Source organism: Rutidosis leptorrhynchoides, chromosome 6 (genome assembly GCF_046630445.1).
Source record: "Rutidosis leptorrhynchoides isolate AG116_Rl617_1_P2 chromosome 6, CSIRO_AGI_Rlap_v1, whole genome shotgun sequence".
NCBI lineage: Eukaryota > Viridiplantae > Streptophyta > Magnoliopsida > Asterales > Asteraceae > Rutidosis > Rutidosis leptorrhynchoides.
The window spans coordinates 233,243,550-233,261,676 of NC_092338.1; the positions used below are offsets into that span (position 1 = coordinate 233,243,550).

General features: G+C 30.1%; 1 protein-coding gene and 1 long non-coding RNA gene across 6 annotated transcripts; one reads left to right on the top strand and one right to left on the bottom strand.

Annotated features, from left to right (window-relative positions):
* Positions 1 to 253: 253 nt before the first annotated feature.
* LOC139855782 (auxin response factor 2A-like) lies at positions 254 to 6,869 on the bottom strand. Of its 4 annotated transcripts, XR_011761558.1 has the most exons (6): positions 6,628 to 6,869; positions 6,207 to 6,365; positions 5,430 to 5,486; positions 5,165 to 5,329; positions 574 to 942; positions 254 to 498 (listed from the first exon to the last, which is right to left on the bottom strand). XR_011761558.1 is itself a non-coding variant. In XM_071845025.1 (5 exons), exons 3-5 carry the CDS (start codon positions 5,442 to 5,444, stop codon positions 355 to 357), a joined length of 324 nt encoding a protein of 107 aa, XP_071701126.1. In that variant the 5' UTR covers positions 5,445 to 5,486; positions 6,207 to 6,365; positions 6,628 to 6,869; the 3' UTR covers positions 254 to 354. The 4 variants fall into 4 exon arrangements, 3 of the variants coding, with proteins under 3 accessions (XP_071701126.1, XP_071701127.1, XP_071701128.1); XM_071845025.1 differs by lacking the exon at positions 574 to 942; XM_071845026.1 differs by lacking the exons at positions 574 to 942; positions 6,207 to 6,365.
* A 5,112-nt stretch (positions 6,870 to 11,981) lies between these two features.
* Positions 11,982 to 14,877, top strand: LOC139851356 (uncharacterized). Of its 2 annotated transcripts, none has more exons than XR_011760598.1 (4): positions 11,982 to 12,294; positions 13,073 to 13,154; positions 14,291 to 14,398; positions 14,694 to 14,877. It is a non-coding gene; the product is annotated as an uncharacterized lncRNA (long non-coding RNA). The 2 variants fall into 2 exon arrangements; XR_011760599.1 differs by having other exon boundaries at positions 14,308 to 14,398.
* The last annotated feature ends 3,250 nt before the right edge of the window (positions 14,878 to 18,127 follow it).

The window sequence follows — 18,127 nt, forward strand, 5'->3', positions numbered from 1 at the left end:
AATTCCGAATAGGTTTCTATATTCGAATCCGGTTCAGATATTCTGGTCTGCTTCGGGTTCTGTTACGATTCATGTATTCGGATCGGTTTGATTATTTGAGCCCGAATCAGATTATTAGATCCATATATTCGGGCCTGATTTTTATTTAATTCAGATTTTGAAAATCCAATTAATAATTTCTATTAAAAATAAATATAAAATAAAACATAATCATATTATAATAAATTGTATTCATATATTGAAAAACACCAAACACTAAACATTCATAGATAATCCAACATATCAGATAGCTTACATTTAAAAGAAAATTTTAAATAACAGAACATGTGACACACACATGGATTGGGAAAAAAATCATGAAGAGGCGAAGGAACAGCAGATGCTATGTAGTAGATACGGTGATATGGCAATTACCGCAAAATGTGCCTGAAGCTCCACTTGTTTCCTTGCAAAATCCTTGGATATGAGCTCTTGAGTTGGAGTTTGCTTTGAGATGTCCTGCAAATCAGATGACAATAAAAGCGTAAGTAATAAAAAAAAAGGGTTAAAGCCAAAAATAGGCTACAAACTTACACAAATGTACCGATGTCGCCCACAAACGCATTTCCGTCCTATTGTCTGAAGCGACTCGTCCTAATCCATCCGGACGAAGTCCATATCGATTACAAATGATTCACAATAGTTTGTTACATCGCGAGGTACTTGACCTCTATATGATACATTTTACAAACATTGCATTCGTTTTTAAAAAGACAAACTTTTAATACATTGAAAGTTAACAGCATGCATACCATTTCATAATATATCTAAACTATAAATGACTTGATAATAATCTTGATGAACTCGACGACTCGAATGCAACGTCTTTTGAAATATGTCATGAATGACTCCAAGTAATGTCTCTAAAATGAGCAAATGCACAGCGGAAGATTTCTTTCATACCTGAGAATAAACATGCTTTAAAGTGTCAACCAAAAGGTTGGTAAGTTCATAGGTTTATCATAAAACAATAAAATTTATCATTTTGATAGACCACAAGATTTAAATGCTGCATGGTACAAATGGGCTTGAATCCTATACCCACCTGTAATGTACATGCGATATCTTTTAAATACAGTACACCTTTCTCGTGTACGAAATCATCTTTCATAAATCTTAGTAACCGTACACATATCTCGTACACAAAAATAACATACACATAACCTGTGTATAAAATCATTCTCTCGATACATAACATTCACTTTTCATTTCTTTCATAGCTTGGCTTGGTAACCGACCTTAACATATAATGCGCATAAATAATATCCCCAAAACAGAACAACTCGTCTGTATAATCAATATATAAACCTCGAAGTACTAAACACCACACCCACTAGCCCTTCCGTCTAGTGAACATTCTGGGTGAGGGTGTTAAACCCGGTAGCTACCTTTAGGATTCGCATCAATTAGGCGTGCACTAATTCTCAAAATTAGTGATGTTCCCTAATTCTTAGGTTACCAAGCAATAATAATCAGGGGAAAAATATTCATATCAATTGTGGCAATTATCACGTCCTCATAATTCAATGGTGGCAATTATCACGTCCACATAATTCATTCGAGGAATGTTTTGCTTGTGTCTATCTCGTCAAATATTTATAAAAGCATTTCATGTATTCGCAGTTCAAAATGTATTTCAAAAGCATTTAATAAAGTAGTTGTAAAAGTAGCGCATGTATTCTCAGTCCCAAAAATGTAAAGAGTAAAAGGGAATCAAATGAACTCACCATATGTATTTTTAATAAAAATACATATGACGATATTGAACAAGACAGGGTTGGCCTTAGATTCACGAACCTATATCAATTGTATGCTTATTAATACATTTAGTGTAAATCACAAAATTTCATTTATTATTATGTATTATTTATATATTTATAGTTATATTGAATTTATACTAAATTTCATTTCGAAACGTATATTTATTTTTATTTTATGTTGTATATATATAGATTTTGTGTATATGTAATTATAATGGTTAATATTTATACATTTAGTTATATTAATATACCTATATACTTATATATGTGATTAGTATTGTATTCATGAAATATTATTAGTTTGTTACATGAAATATTAATATAATCCTAGTATATGTAATAAGTATATATATAATATTCAAAAGATTTATTCGTTAAAATGATTTCACTAGTAATTATAAAGTAAAAAATGATAGTTTTAGTAAAAATAATATTTTTAATGATAGTAGTAAATTTAATAATAATTTTAGTCTTATTATATATTTTAAATGATCATATTAATAATAGTACAAACAGTATGATATTAGTAACAATAATGATAGTAATAATATTACTAAAAATTATAAGTTGATACTAATAATACTTAATGCTAGTAATAACAATAACAATAACAATAACAATAACAATAACAATAATAATAATAATGATAATAAGTGATACTACCTTAATAGCTTTTCTCAAAAAAAAAATGCCACGAACAAGGCTTGAACTCATGACCTCTCGAATACACAAATCACACCTTAACCAACCAATCCATTCTGTCTTTCGGTAATATACTTGATATTTATTTTATTTAATGTATTTCTGTTTCGATTTCGTTTCCTTTTTCACACAACATCAATATGATCTTCATGTTCCTGCATCTCTTTCGGCCCATAGGCAGTTCCCAGGCCCAACAAACGAAAAATACGACCCAATTCAGTTTCACAAGTCCAACCAATAGCACAAGTCCATTTATAACCCTAACTAGCCTACTAGAAACCCAATCACCATAGATAAATCAACCGGGTGTATATCAACAGAGTTTCGATTTCTTTTTCTTTTTCTTTTTTTTATATAATTAAGTGAGGTTAATTAAAGTTACAATTTGTCGGTCAACAATGGAGCCAGGATTTGAAACATAAAAAAATAAATAGCGGTGGTCCAACAACAACATAATTAAAGCTCAGCCGTCGACATCTAAACCTGCTCCTTTTCTTTGCACTTGATCGAATAAAAAAAAAATAGAAGGTTGTTACAGCGTATGCATACAGCTGTAAAGTCGAGCTTTTATGTAGGGTATTTCACATTTGATTATGTTGACCAACAAGTAAACTTCCACTATGGCTTGGTTTAAAAAATACAGGAGCTAGAATACGGATTAATGCAACCGAACCTTTATATTGCAAGTTGGCCAAAAGATGTAAACAACTTTGAATTTTGTCGGCCATGAGCTAAATCGTGTCCCACATCCAACAACTTGTCTTGGATTCTTTTATAATGAGTTATAATCTTCAATCTATTTAAATTGACAAAGTAATAAACTGTGTTCGATGTCCATTGTTTGTTATTTCCGAAAATAGAAAACAGAAACACTTCATGGTGGTGTATGATTTGTTTTGATGGTTCATGAGTGGCGGCCATTGAAACAGAAAACAGAAAACTTGTAGCTGCAACAGGTATTGTTTAGTGCTGGTGGTGATCATGAAGTGGTGGCGATGATTGAGGTGGATGGCGGTGGCTGTGGAGAAGAAAAGTAGTGGTGGTGCAGGTGGTGGCCAAATGGTTTTCGTATGCTAACACAAACAAGAAGGATTCGATTTGTGATTAAAACAGAAAATATCAAACAATCGATTGATGAAGATTCGGGATTAGCATTAACAGGCTTGAAGCTCGTTCTCTTCAGGATCAATTAATGAAAAATGATTATAAGATGGTGGTTAATTTCCCTGTATGTAGTGGGAATATATATGTATATATAATATAAATATATGATAGAAATTATTGGATGTTAGAGAACAAAAACAGTAACATTAATATTAATTAAAACTTCAACGTGCACAAGTAATAGTGTTAAATAGTAATATGAATTATATCTCGTGAATATCATTTGTTTATATTCTACCGACAGTTTTCCCACACAATGTTATATCGTGCCCATTGCTAAACAGTTAATGTATAAAAGTGTTCCTAAAAATTCCAAACTTTTAGATTAAATATATTTAATTATTTCACTCATTAACTGTTTGAAACCTGATCAAAAAGGTTCGATAATTATTTATTTTCTGTTCCAATTTATATGTACGGAGTACTAATATTTAAACTTACAAATGTAAAAATATTTTTAACAAATCTAAAATCTTCGTAATCAATTTACAGTCCAACTTTTATCTTAATCTTTCATGTACATGTATTATATCTATATTAAAACTAACGAAACATCAACCGAGTGTCGCTGACGTTTACTAATTAGGCTCGAAATCAATTATTTTTAATATATTCTCTTTCTATATGCAAACAGTTTTAAATAGCAAGTTTTAACTACTAAAATAAATATATTATATATTTTTAAACAATTAGATTTAATATAATTTTATATATTTACAAGTAATATTTATATACATATTTATATATATCTATATATTCTATAGTTTCCATTAATCTCATTTTATTTTATTTATTTTACAATATAAATCCTAACAATCATATTATATAATATAATATTCTAAATTATATTTCAAATTATAAATACCTATTTAAATATATATATGTTATTTATTTACAAATAGTTGTCCGTGAATCGTCGGGAATGGTCGAAAGTCAAACGAATATATGAAACAGTTCGAAATATTTGTGACTCAACATTACAGACTTTGCTTATCGTGTCGAAATAATATAAAGATCAAGTTTAAATTTGGTTGGAAATTTCCGGGTCATCACATTGTCGCCTACAAACTTATAAAAAATGTGCTAATATAAACAAAATACTTTTTTTAACCGTCAACCAAAATGGTTGATTACGTGGCTTCTAAGTAGTCATGACATGTCAGTGATACATCGAAACAGAACTGAAAGTATATGAGCGACATCGGGACACAACTGAAAGTATATGGGTGACATCGGGACACAACTGAAAGTATATGGGCGACATCGGGACATATAAAATGAATAAAAAAGTTAAATAATTAACTTTACCGGTTCAACAGGTAACCGGTAACGAAATGTTAACATGAGCACATTTTTTATAAGTTTGTAGGCGACAGTAGGACGGAAATGAGTTTGTGGGCGACATCGGTACATTTGTGTAAGTTTGTAGCCTATTTTTGGCTTTAACCCTAAAAAGAAAACAGATAGAATTACAAGTTTTTTCAAGTTAAGCTACAAACCAGTGGAATAAGGCATAGAAGGCATTTATCAGCATTGCGTCTCAGAACAGAAAACCCACCACGAGTACTCGTATCAGAAGTAGTTAACGTCTTGCAAAAGGAATGCACGCGAAATCGAGATTGGGCAGGTGGTGTTGGTTCCTTTTTCACCGCATTCTCATTTTGCTGTTGTCAAAGATTTTACATAAAAAATACAATAAATTAAATCATTGAATGTTACCTACACGTATAGCAACAAAAGTCATAACACCGAAACTAAACTAACATTAGGTTCCGGCATCAAACTTATTTGCGAAAACACCTCATATGTCTCTAGTTCCGCCTGTATACACACACCACCATAATTAATTAATTACCCAAAAATCGGTATAAATAAGTATCAACAACTTTCATTATAATTACCCTTAATTACACATTCATAACACGACAAAGCATCTATCATTGAGTTCAAAACTCGACAAAGCATCTATGTAATTGAGTTCAAAATGACTGTAAAACTGTATCAAACATCTTCCGAAACCGTTATTATTCAATAAAGCCCTACAGCTAAACGAAAATTCGTTCAAAACACCTTAAGACGTTCATCAAAGGAGCAAAATAAACATCAAATACCTACTGGAACCATTACAAACTATCATAATGTTTAATATAATAAATCACTTGCTACGTACAAACATCAAAAGCAATAGAAAACAATATATTAAACAATAACTATCCATGAGCTGAAGACAAATATATAGAAACAATAAGTGAAAAACACCCAGATTCAATAAAAGCTCCAAAATAATCAACACACAAAAACAACAGCATAGTCCTTCAAGATTAAACATCAAATTTTTCAACGCAACAAAAAATATCATTTTTCAAAACCTGAACATGAACTTCAAATACATGTATAGCTGATGACAAATTATTCCCTACAGCAATCATGGTAGACAATCATTTCAAAGAAATAATGAAACATTTAAAAAAAAACATATGCTTAGTTAAAAAAAATAACTTGAAAAGTGGGACGTAAACAATGGTTAGAGACGGTCATTACTTGTTAATTATTGTTGTTACTTGTTTGTATGACCAGTAAAATAACAGCAAATCATCATTATCAACCATCAGCTGTATAAGTGTGAAGGTGAAGACTCATTGACACTGTCTTGGATTCCATAGAGTTGGAATTTTATGTGAATACAACATATATCATAATCTGCACAATTAGTTCAAAACTAACATATTAAAACACATCAATAGGCAAAATTAATTTATAATCTAAATACAATAATCAGTATAGATATTTGAAAATAACAATCTTCAACATTAATTCATTGAATTTGACGTGATAACTTCTTCCAATTTTTTGCCAAATAAAATAATTTAAAGTTGGGGTGATTTAAGTGACAATAATGAATCATGTGAGATTTAGGTTAGAAGAAATCAAGAACTAGCAGTAAAAAGAAACAAAGATATACCTGAGTTGATTAAAGCAACGGAGGGTAGCGGAAAATTGAGGATGGCGGCTATGATAAGATTTCAGATTGATCTATAAATTGACACAGGAATTGGCCTCTGATTAATATTGAATAAAATCGAAAATGAAGAGATTTCAGATCTGTAAAAAGAGGATGATGGCTAGGGTTTTTTGAGGAATTGGGTGAACACAAGGAATCTCTCATTTTGAACGGTTTTTGGGAAGTTATATAATTGAGAGAAAGAAGGGAATTATCTAAACAAAAAAGTTTTCTACGAAGAGGCAAATGTTTTTAAACAAATACGATGTATATCAAATAAAGAATTGAAATGATAATTTAATTAAATAAATAAAATAAATTAACATTTAAAAGATAAAAATAATAAATATTTACCCAATGGGAGTGCCAATCTATTGCCAATCCATTGCCAATCTCAAACACCCATTGAGAGTGTGTTGTTAATTCTTAGCCAATTCCATTTTGCCACCCATTTAGTGAATTTGAAGCATAATGCATCACGACATTTTGGCTTTATTTATTTGTACACTTTGCTTTAAAACTAGTATTTTGATTTAATTAATTAATTTTAAATGCCAATGAGGCCTTGCTTCATTGGTATCCATGTTTCATGGATTCGAGAGTGACTCAGGTTCGAGTCTAACAACTAACAACTAACCTTGCCTTTCAAAAAAAAAAATTAATTTTAAATGGTTGAGGAAGGGTGTAATGGTTGGAAGTGATATGTGATGGGTTAGTGATATGAAGGAAATGAGAAGGAAATTGTGATGTGGCACTGATGTGGCAGTGTGTTAATCTGAAGAAGTGCGTCATGATTGAGAATGCTCTAATACGTAGTAAATATTTATATATGTAGTTTACTTAAAATTTAATGGATAACTTTTTTAAAATTGGGGAAGTTGTTGATTTTTAGAGTTACACAAAATAATTCTTATTTTAGGCAGAATAGATTGGACAAACAAAAATTGAGTATTAAGTATACAAATATTCACTCGTTCCAAAATAATTGTCCTGTTGGACTTTTCAAAGTCAATTTAATAAGTTTTGACTTTAAATATTTGTTAGTTTTGTTGTAGATTATTTGATGAAATTTATATGAATAGATTGATTTTCGAGTATGTTTTCATTTGGTATAAATTTCATTTAATATTATGTAATACAAAGAAAGATATTTAAAGTCAAAGTTGCAGAAAAAAGAATTTAAAAGTCAAAACAGAACAATTATTTTGGGACATAGAGAGTATAAAATATAGATATAGATTATTATTAGAAAAAATTTCATTCATCGTCCCTGAACTTTATATCCAATTTGACTCCGCGTCCTTTTTTTTTTTTGTGCATCCCTCGTCCCTAATGTATCATAATTCTACATCCCTCGTCCTTTTTAGGGACGAGAGATGTAGAATTGACAGAAAGAAAAAGGACGATGAATCAAAAAAAGGACGAGGGATGTAAAATTGTGATATATTAGGGACAAGGGATGCACAAAAAAAGAAAAATGACGAGGAATATAAAAAAGGACGAGGGATGTAGAATTGTGATAGATCAGGGATGAGGGATGCACAAAAAAAGAAAAAGGACGAGGAGTCAAATTTGATGTAAAGTTCAGGGACGAGGAATGGAATTTTGTCTTATTATTATAATATAAATATATATATGGTGTGAGGATCCAGTGAGAATTCAATATTGGTGAAAATTCCGAGAACTCGGAGGGCACACAAGAATTCAGATTTTTTGTTCGAATACAGTTATTTTTGTTCTTTTTGCTAATGTTCGAATTGGGCTTTTTTTGTTCGAATACGGTCATTTTTGTTCGACTTGCTAATGTTCGTATCGGGCTTTTTGGTTCGACTTTATCTTTTTTGCTCGAATTCTAGAGTGTAGAACAAAGTATAGAACACAAAATTGTTTGAACATACACAAAATTGTTCGAAATCGGGATTTGTAGAACGAAAATTGTTCGAACCTACACAAAAAAAATTTGAATTGAGTTTTTTTTTTGTTCGACTTCGAGATGTTGTATGACGAAAACGTGAATTCAATTCTCTCTATTCAATAGTTCTCTCAGGATCTTTAAACTAAATTTTCATACATAAATCATAAATAACATTACATATGTATATACTTGATATTTTTTCCAATCAGTTAAGCTAATGAATTCGGTTCACATATTGATAATATTCTAGTAACTATTACTGACACAATTACATATATGTGACTACTCACTAATTCATATTCATATATATATATATATATATATATATATATATATATATATATATATATATATATATATAAGGCACAATTTCATATATGATATGTGATATACGTATATGTGGTATAATATGTATCACCGACGCAAATTCACATATTTAACACTCCGTCAAAGTCCATTAACGGCGATGTTAACTCTAGTCCTAGTGCATGGCTTGACTTCTATGTAACATCAAAGTTCTACGGGAGAAGCATTAAATACCTGAGATAAAACTTGGAAAACGGGTCAACAATAATGTTGAGTGAATCTACAGGTTTAAGTAAACAAATAGCAATTTGTTTCATAAATCGGTTTCCAGAAATCGCTTATCAAAAATCAGTTATCAGAATCGTTTATCAGTAATCAGTATCCGAAAATCAGTATTCGGAAATCAGTCAGCGTTTATCAGTATTAGACCACAAAGGTCTCGTATCAAAAGTTTGTAGACAGTGAATGTCATATTGCAAATATTTGTTAACAACAATGTGTCCTGTTTCAGATGTTTCTAGATAATACCGTGACCTGTTTCAGTTGTGTAAGACAACAAAAATGTTTTGTTTCTCCTATTTGTAAACCACAAGTTTTAGTAATCAACGTAAAGTATTAGATCACGAGATTTCATAACGTACAACCCCAAGTGTTGTAAAAGTATATAAATGTTATGAGCACTTAGATACTATGAACATTTTTGTTGGCACTATGAACATGTGGTTTCAAAATTACACAATTTAATAATCTAATTATTAAATTGTGTAATTTGAATAAAAATAAAATTTTAAATAAGGAAAAAAATGCTTTAAAATTTTAAGACCGTGTGGTAAAATTGCATATCTTTAAAGATTGTCGCATTTGATAAAACATAATGATTCTGAATCTATATTATTACATTCCAATTCCTCTCTAATAACTCTCAATGAAAAATAACATGTTTGATAATATATGTGAATAAACTCTATGGATAATAAAAAAAATTAACTTACTAACCTTTTATAAGAATAAATACAAGAATATTTCAGTTAAATACTCAGTAATAAGTATTTCAGATATAAGTTGACCAAGACATTAAAAGATTAATAACCCCTAAAATGAAAATGAAAATGAAAATGAAGATATAGTGAAAATATTAGACACAAATACACAATTACAAAATTTACAAAAAAACATACCGTAAAGAATATTTAAGTGATTTAATTGCCACTCTTTTTCTACTAAATTTTTAGAATTCCCTCCCAGAATATTCCAGCCTTCTAAAAACCCCCAATCCTTTATTCCTCTAAATTGTTTTCACTCTCTTAAAAACAGCCAAAAATCTCACTTTTCTCGTATGTCAGAAGTTACAATGCAAAATCACGAGACAAATTTGAAAAGGACGACTGTTGCTGTTAGAAGTGAACTGCTAAATCGTGTTTCATATTTGGGGTGGTTAGGGGGATTTCAGTGACTGTTCAAACCTAGAAGATGCATCAATGGTCGATTGAAAAATGTGGATAGTTGGAGTTCTTGAATCTACCGTTTTCGAATCATATTATACCATATTTAAATTATGCATATTTGATCCGGCTTCGTTCCTTTTTAGATGAATATCATATATTAGATAAATAAAATAAACTAAGTTTTGCATTCTTATCGATAATACTGTTTGATACTTACATATCTGGTGATCTTTAATGTTGCAGTTACTGTGAGTGAAGTGGAGGCTTTGTATGAGGAGAAGACTAGAAGACACCGACTCTTTATGTAAGTGTATGCAAGTTACCCCTAGCTTTGCTTTTGATTGACTACTTGGATGAAAATCACCCAATTTGGATGATTAATGTGTCTATGTTTATCTAAGTTCATGAAGTATATCGTGGTAATTTCCATCGTATTCTTTTGATGTCGCGGAGTCATATTTTGTGTCAAAGTTATGATTGATATCATTGACTCAATGTGCATGAATTGATAGACTTGGATTCTTATTTTGGTAGTAAATGATGAAATGAAATGATGTAGATGGAAGTGTAAGTATTTATTTGGAATGTTGTCATGATCATTTGGTTAAAGTATGGTTTTGCTCTTTTGAGACAATCTGTTACAATGGTGAATATGGAGTAGACTATATTTTGATAAAGTGTCTTGATGCTGGTTCAGGGATGTAATAAGCCACGATATTAAATGGGTAAAAAAGGTGTCATGATATCATTGCAAGTCTCGCGATCATGAAACTTGGCTTCGCAATTAGGAAATGGTGACTCACTTCCATTCTGTTCGAAGTACTCTTTGGTGTCCATTTAGGTGAGTTCGACACGTTTGCCAATTGGGTGTCAAATTAGGTAATTGATAATTTGTACATGTCTCATATGTTGAATTAAGTAACTCAACAGGTTTTGGTATTCTAAACTTGAGTTTAAGGTGTATTTTGTTTAAAGAGTAAATTTTGACCCAATTGGTATAAATGTCAAAAATAACTCTCGGACTACTTTGCGGATTTTTCAAATGAACATGAGTAAGTTTTGGGGAAAACTAATTTTTGGGCTAGGAACTAGACCCAATAAGCTTCAAAACGGTATACCATATGTTTTGAAGTGACTTATCTCTAGTGGCAATTGTGATCCATTTACTAATAATTTTGTTGATCTAGTCCACTGACTTATCTCTAGTGGTCAAACAAAAAGAAACAGCTTAGGAGCATGGGTAAATGGTTCAAGTCCATGATGTATTTTTAATACATACATCCTCTTAAATCATCATTAATTTAATAAGAAAAATCATTGGTAAAATATATTTACTGTAATTATATCCGACACATTAATTGTTTGTAAAACGAACAATTTATGGACAAAGTGTGTTTTGAGGCCATACAAATTGTTACCTGTTATAATCTGTTTCCAATTCACCTGTCTTTCCTCTGCCACCTATTTTACTAGATGCTTTCAGAAAAAAACAATGTTAAACATCGCAAAATGTCATTTATGAATTGATGCAACAACCTCTGAAGATGGATCTAACTGGGTTCATGTCAAAAGGGGAACTTGTTGTATTTGTTGCAACAACCAAATTGATTCGCTACTGTACAGGTACTCAATCGTCTGTATATTTTATATATATTGGTTGCTGAGGATATTGGTTATTTTCGAAAGGCACAAATGTTTATCAAGGGAAAAATAATACTGTAATTCAATTTCTTGATCTTTAAATTGAACCTAATCATGTCGTCATTTGGGTACAAATGTGGCCACATGTGCACGTGTTCAAAATGTGAAAATGAGTATGTTCGTGGAGGAGGAAAATGTCCAAGAAAATGTTCAAAATGTGTCGGGCACCCATTGCTGAGGTAGTCCGGGCTTACTCCATATCGTAAAAAGATGATGAACTGACTGAAACAAGAATTCCATCATCTACTGCTGAAATCACTAGCAAGTCTTTTATGGTTCTTCATGTTCTCATTAATGTAAATTTGTTTAGTTTTTTACTACTTCTAATCTGATTAAATGTGAAACTCGCACACTGTGCATTGTATAAGTATAAATAGATTATCACGTAAATAAAATTATACATCAGTTCATTTCCTTATAGCCCTAAAAAAGTTTTTTTAACCTTTCAAGGCAATTTTTTATAAATATTTTGAGTTTGATTTGAGGGAAGCTATTAATCAGTCTACTCAAGTGGTTGAGAAATTGTTGTCATACATCACAGTTACATTCTTTTCTTGCACGAGTTGTCTAAGTATAATTAATGTAAGGTCATGTTTTATTGAAATTATAGTCAATAAAACATCTAATGATGCAGACACAAAATGAGATGGAGTGATAGATGAAGAGGAATGGAAGGAATTTGTAGCAAAAACTAAATCTCTAATAAAGAACATGACCCTCCCCTACTTGAAGTAAGTGTCAAAACGGGCGGGCCCAACCTGTATAAGCTCTTTTATCTATCTTTTTATAATTTTTTTATGAGATCCTATGCATTAAAATAAAATTATGGTTGACTCATAACCTATTTGACCCATTTCCCTCTTAGGTAGATTTTGTTTGACCGGTTTGATGGCAAACACAGCCCAATTAAGTTGTTTTTATTTGACCGGCTTCATCATAGTGATTTGCATATACAAGTACATCTTTTAGGTACCAATTAAGTTTTTCTTTTTATTGTTATTACTTTTAACTAATTGCTCATATTTTTTCACTCTTTTAGATACATGGTATACCTTGCGATAATATTAACAATGAGGCTCTGATTGATGAAAGATTGCTTGCTTGAAATCATGACAACAATGGTAATCCCTTTTGAGTTTTCACAGTTTGTTTGAACTTGTAATAAATGATTTTGCTAATTGTGTGTGTGTGTGTGTGTGTGTGTGTGTGTGTGTGTGTGTGTGTTTTAGTGCCTGATTATAAGTAACTTCAATCATATTTAAGTTTAAAACTAACGAACACAGTTTTTATAGTAGTACTGGAATGGGCATATTTTGATTAATCAAAATGGAAATAATGCGAAAGACGTGGCCAAACAGAAATAATACTCAAATTATTTGAATAAGAACGAATAGAGATAGAAGCCACACTTGGCTGTTTTTACTCACGTAAAGAAATAATCAAAAAAACTATCTTTAAAACTAAACAAATCCCAACATATATAATATGGGTAGGATACGTATAAAAAGAGATAAATACCAAAAATAAAAAGCATAAAAATAGGGAATTAGCTTATATCCAAATCTAACTCCTTTTATTCATTCTTTGGCTCCAAGTAATGATCAACGAATCTTCCATTTGACTTTCCACATGTCAGGTCCAAGCCCAAAAGCATAAACTGTTTCAGCCCAATTTGTCTTCCTTAGTCTAAGCTTATACTTAATTTCTTTTGTTTCCTTACCACATAAATCATCCAACAGACTTGTAACCATACTTGGTTTGGCCCATTATTCATTCTCATAGATCCTGCATCAGGAAAGCTCTTCTCATTTAGATGTCAAAATATCATCTCAAGGTAGTGTTGCTATTAAGAGATCCTCATTTGCTGAAAGTTTCCATTGTTTGCGTTTCTATAAGCAACGTTTTTAGTTATTTTATTTGTACTAATTTCATCTTTATAAAATATCATTCATGTTTATCGGTATACATGGTCACATTTTGTAGAGAAAACTTTTGTTTCAAAGTGCAAGGTTTCTTCAACTTTATTATGTTTATATATTTTACAGAATTTAAGTATATATTTGTATGTTCATGTTTATTTGAGCGTACTGTTGTGTAGGTAATTTAGTTTGTTTTTATATCTACAAATTAGGCATTTTTATGTCTAGTAGTGAGGCTATATAATTGTGAATAAACATGATATGGTACGAATGATATAATAATGGTCTCTTGATGTATCTGTAACTTGTTAAAAAATTTTAACTTGAGTTTGCTATAGTACTATTTATCATCTAGGAGTTGCAACTATGGAAAAGTTTGCAAATTAGTGAAGACTGCTATAACTTCAGTAGCTGAGTACAACTTTTTGGGCTTGCCGATCTGTCTGGTAAAACAATTTGCAACCATAGTTAGTTATGTTCCATTTTGTTATATTATGTTCAATTAGTTAGTTAGTTATGACTTTCAACCCGTTGCACCCCTTTCTAATTATATAGCCAGTATTATCTTTTCTTTTCATTTGATCTTTTTTATGTATACAATAAAGATCAATTATGTTTTTGTATAAAATGATTACCTATAGTAGCTAGCTTCACAGTTTGGTCTTCTACATTTTCCTGTTTCTCTATCCATCTATCCTAATTTCAGTTTTTGTGTGTGTGTGTGTGTGTGTGTGTGTGTAGGAACTGTTCAAGCGTCAACGAAACAAAATCCGTTGTGGTACTCCATTTATATACGTGTTGCTTATGGTTACTTGAATTTCTTTCGGGATACTGGCTGAAGTGATTTTTAAATTTCGTCCGTCGAAGACATTTCAAAGGACAATCATTGAACAAAGCCTCTGTTAATTGTGAAGTTGTGATATTAGAATACATTGTTAAAGTAACAAATGTGTTTTTGACAAATGAATGTATGATACTGCCCTGTTTGAGTATTATTGTTATGTAATCTATGTTTGAAATTTCTTGTTATGCACTTGGTCATGTACTCTATTGTTTAGGTCATGTACTATATTGTTTAAACTTGTTATGGTTTGGTTTGATAACTAGTATTAGTTATTATGGATATTATGTTTTGTATCATAGATTATATGATATATATATATATATATATATATATATATATATATATATATATATATATATATATATATATATATATATATATATATATATATATATATTATATTTTTCTTTAAAGTGTTATTCACGATGCTCTTGCTATGCATTGATATTCATTATGCCAGCTATTATTTTATTATATTATTGGATCCTGGTTATGAAGATTCTTATGAAAATGTTAAGGATAATGTGCTTAGGTTATATAGATTACATGATATATTCAAAAGCTAGAAGCTAGGGGTGTTCATCGGTTCGATTTTCGGTTTCTTCGGTTTATTCGGTTCGGTGTATTCGGTTTTGAAATTTTTTAGGGAAAACCGAAAACCGAACCGAAAACCGAATTCAAAGTTAAAACCGAACCAAACCGAATTCAAATTCGGATTCGGTTCGGTTTTCGGTTAAAACCGAATATTATGAAAAAACTGAAAACGTTGGTAGTTTAGGTAGTTTAATTGTGGCGTTACTGATGTCTTAGTGTAAGAATCCGATACTAATCATCCGGACAACGTCCATATTGATTACAAACGAGTTACAACAGTTGATAACATCGCGAGGTACTTGACCTCTATATGATACATTTTACAAACGTTGTATTTATTCTTAAAAGGCAATCTATCATTACATCAAAAATTGATATGTTCGTCTAATATTTCACAATATCCAAATGACCTAATCCGTCATTTACTTAATAATAGTCTTTAATGATCTTCAATGAATCGAATGCAACGTTCTTGAATCATGGCTTAAATGGTCCCAACTAGTATCCTTAATATGAGCTAATGCACAGCGGAAGACTTAATACGTACCTGAGAATAACATGCTTTAAAAAGTCAACATAAAGTTGGTGAGATATATAGGTTTGATGCTAGCAGCGTTATAACAATCCATGGACCACAAGATTTAAAGTTTATACATAATACACTCCTCGTGTATGAAAAGACGTTGAGCACTTGGTAACCATACTTAACTAAAAGCCACAGCAGCATACTCTTAAATAAACCCTACACCGTACCAAGTGTAGTAACGAAACGAAGTACTGTGCAACCGTTAAATGCTGGTCGTCCAGCCCGGTTGGGGATGTCAGCCCGATAGATCTATCAACAGGATTCGCGTTTACGCTCCTCACGTAATTAGCAGTTACCAAGTATAAAGAGATATGCCATGGTACAACTCAACGTAGAATTTATTTTTGATCACTTGCGTCCATAACGTAAATCATTTATAAAAACAGCGCATGTATTCTCAGCCCAAAAATATTTAGAGTTTAAAAGGGATCTATATACTCACCTAATGTATTTTGTAGTAAAAATACATATAACACCATTGGTAACTTATAAGGTTGGCCTTCGATTCACGAACCTAATTAATTATGTATTTATATATTGATTAATATCTATTTAACAAATAAAGTCAAGTCCTAGTGTACCTTAATCCTAATGCTCGAGACTAAAATGTAAAAGTTAATAAAAATCGGTTTTACTTAAAATGATTTTCGAAAATTTTATGCATGATTAAATATAGTTAAATATCGTCAAAATTCATTTAGTAAATAATATAACTTATTTATTGTTAAATAAACTTTATTTAAAAATATACCAAAATGATAAATTACTAAATAATAATTTCATTAAAATAATACTTTTAATAAATATATTAATAATAATAATTTAACAGTTTTATTGATCAAATATAATAATTTGATAATTTTTAATAAAAATATTATTTGTTTTAATAATGATAATCATAATCATAATAATAATAATATTAATATTTTCATAAAAAAATAATACTTTTATTAAAAATGATAACTTTTATGTTAATAATAATAAAAATTATAAGTTGACAATAATAATGATCAAATGGTAATTTAATAGTTTTTGGATTAAAATATTAAATGTTTTTAGATAATAATAATCATAATAATATTTTGATAATAATAAATAATAATAATAATCAAATAATAATAACGATTATAACGACGACGTAAAAATAAAAATATTCATTTTTAAAAATTTGTACAGAAGTTCAATTGACTATAACTTTAAATCCGTCCGTCGAATCCATTTGACATCTAAATGAAAAGTTTATAGTTTTTCGCCACCTTTCCAAAAACATATAATTCATATATCTTATCTTAACCGCAGGAGTAGCTAATTCAGATTCTATCCTAATGTATATTTTGACAAAAATAAGTAAATAAACATGCTTGATCCTAAATTCTCGAGCACTAGTCAGGGACACACTAAAAGTAAATAAAAATTAAGTTTAGAGTGCTCACGTATCAATATTGAGATCCAATATTGTAGGATAGATATATAAACACTCCGAAAGCGATAAATACTAGTTTAGCTCACGAGCAAAACCCCCGATCCATACCCATAACTTCCATGGCAATGACTCATAATCTCCTCAATTCTACCCCACTCACAAAACTAGTTTTGAAAGTACTTGGGCAGAACCCCGTCCTCACATTTTGTGTATAATCAATAATAATAATACTCCCAGTTAATAATATTTCTAATCATAATAATAATAATAATAATTTTAATAATAATAAAAATAATGAAAATTTTAAGAATAATCACGTAGTATTATGTGTAAGAGTGTAATAAAATTTCTAATATAAAAAAATAATAATATAAATAATTGTGGAGTATTATGTGTAAGAGTGTGCGTGTGTGTTTTTGTGACTAAAAGATCAAAGCACGTTGGCCAATTTATAGCCAGAATCTGAGACGGATTTGAAATAAAGTTTAATTTATTTAATTTGAATAATTAATTAAATATTATATTTTATTTACGTTAAAGGTAAAAATATAATTTTTACAAAAATTACATTTACTTTGTCACATGACTAATGTCCCGGTTCCGGTTTTTCAAGTAAAGTTTCGTACACTAAGAAAACTAACGGTTTACGTTTTGGGACTTGTACCTTTATCTAAATAATAGCTTTTAAATTATAAAAAAATAGTCCCACTAAAAATGTAACTTAACCT

Coding starts and splice junctions, on each gene's coding strand:
- LOC139855782 (XM_071845026.1), bottom strand. Junction 499..5,164: donor TTCTATGCCTTATTCCACTG/GTTTGTAGCTTA, acceptor TCTGATTTGCAG/GACATCTCAAAGCAAACTCC.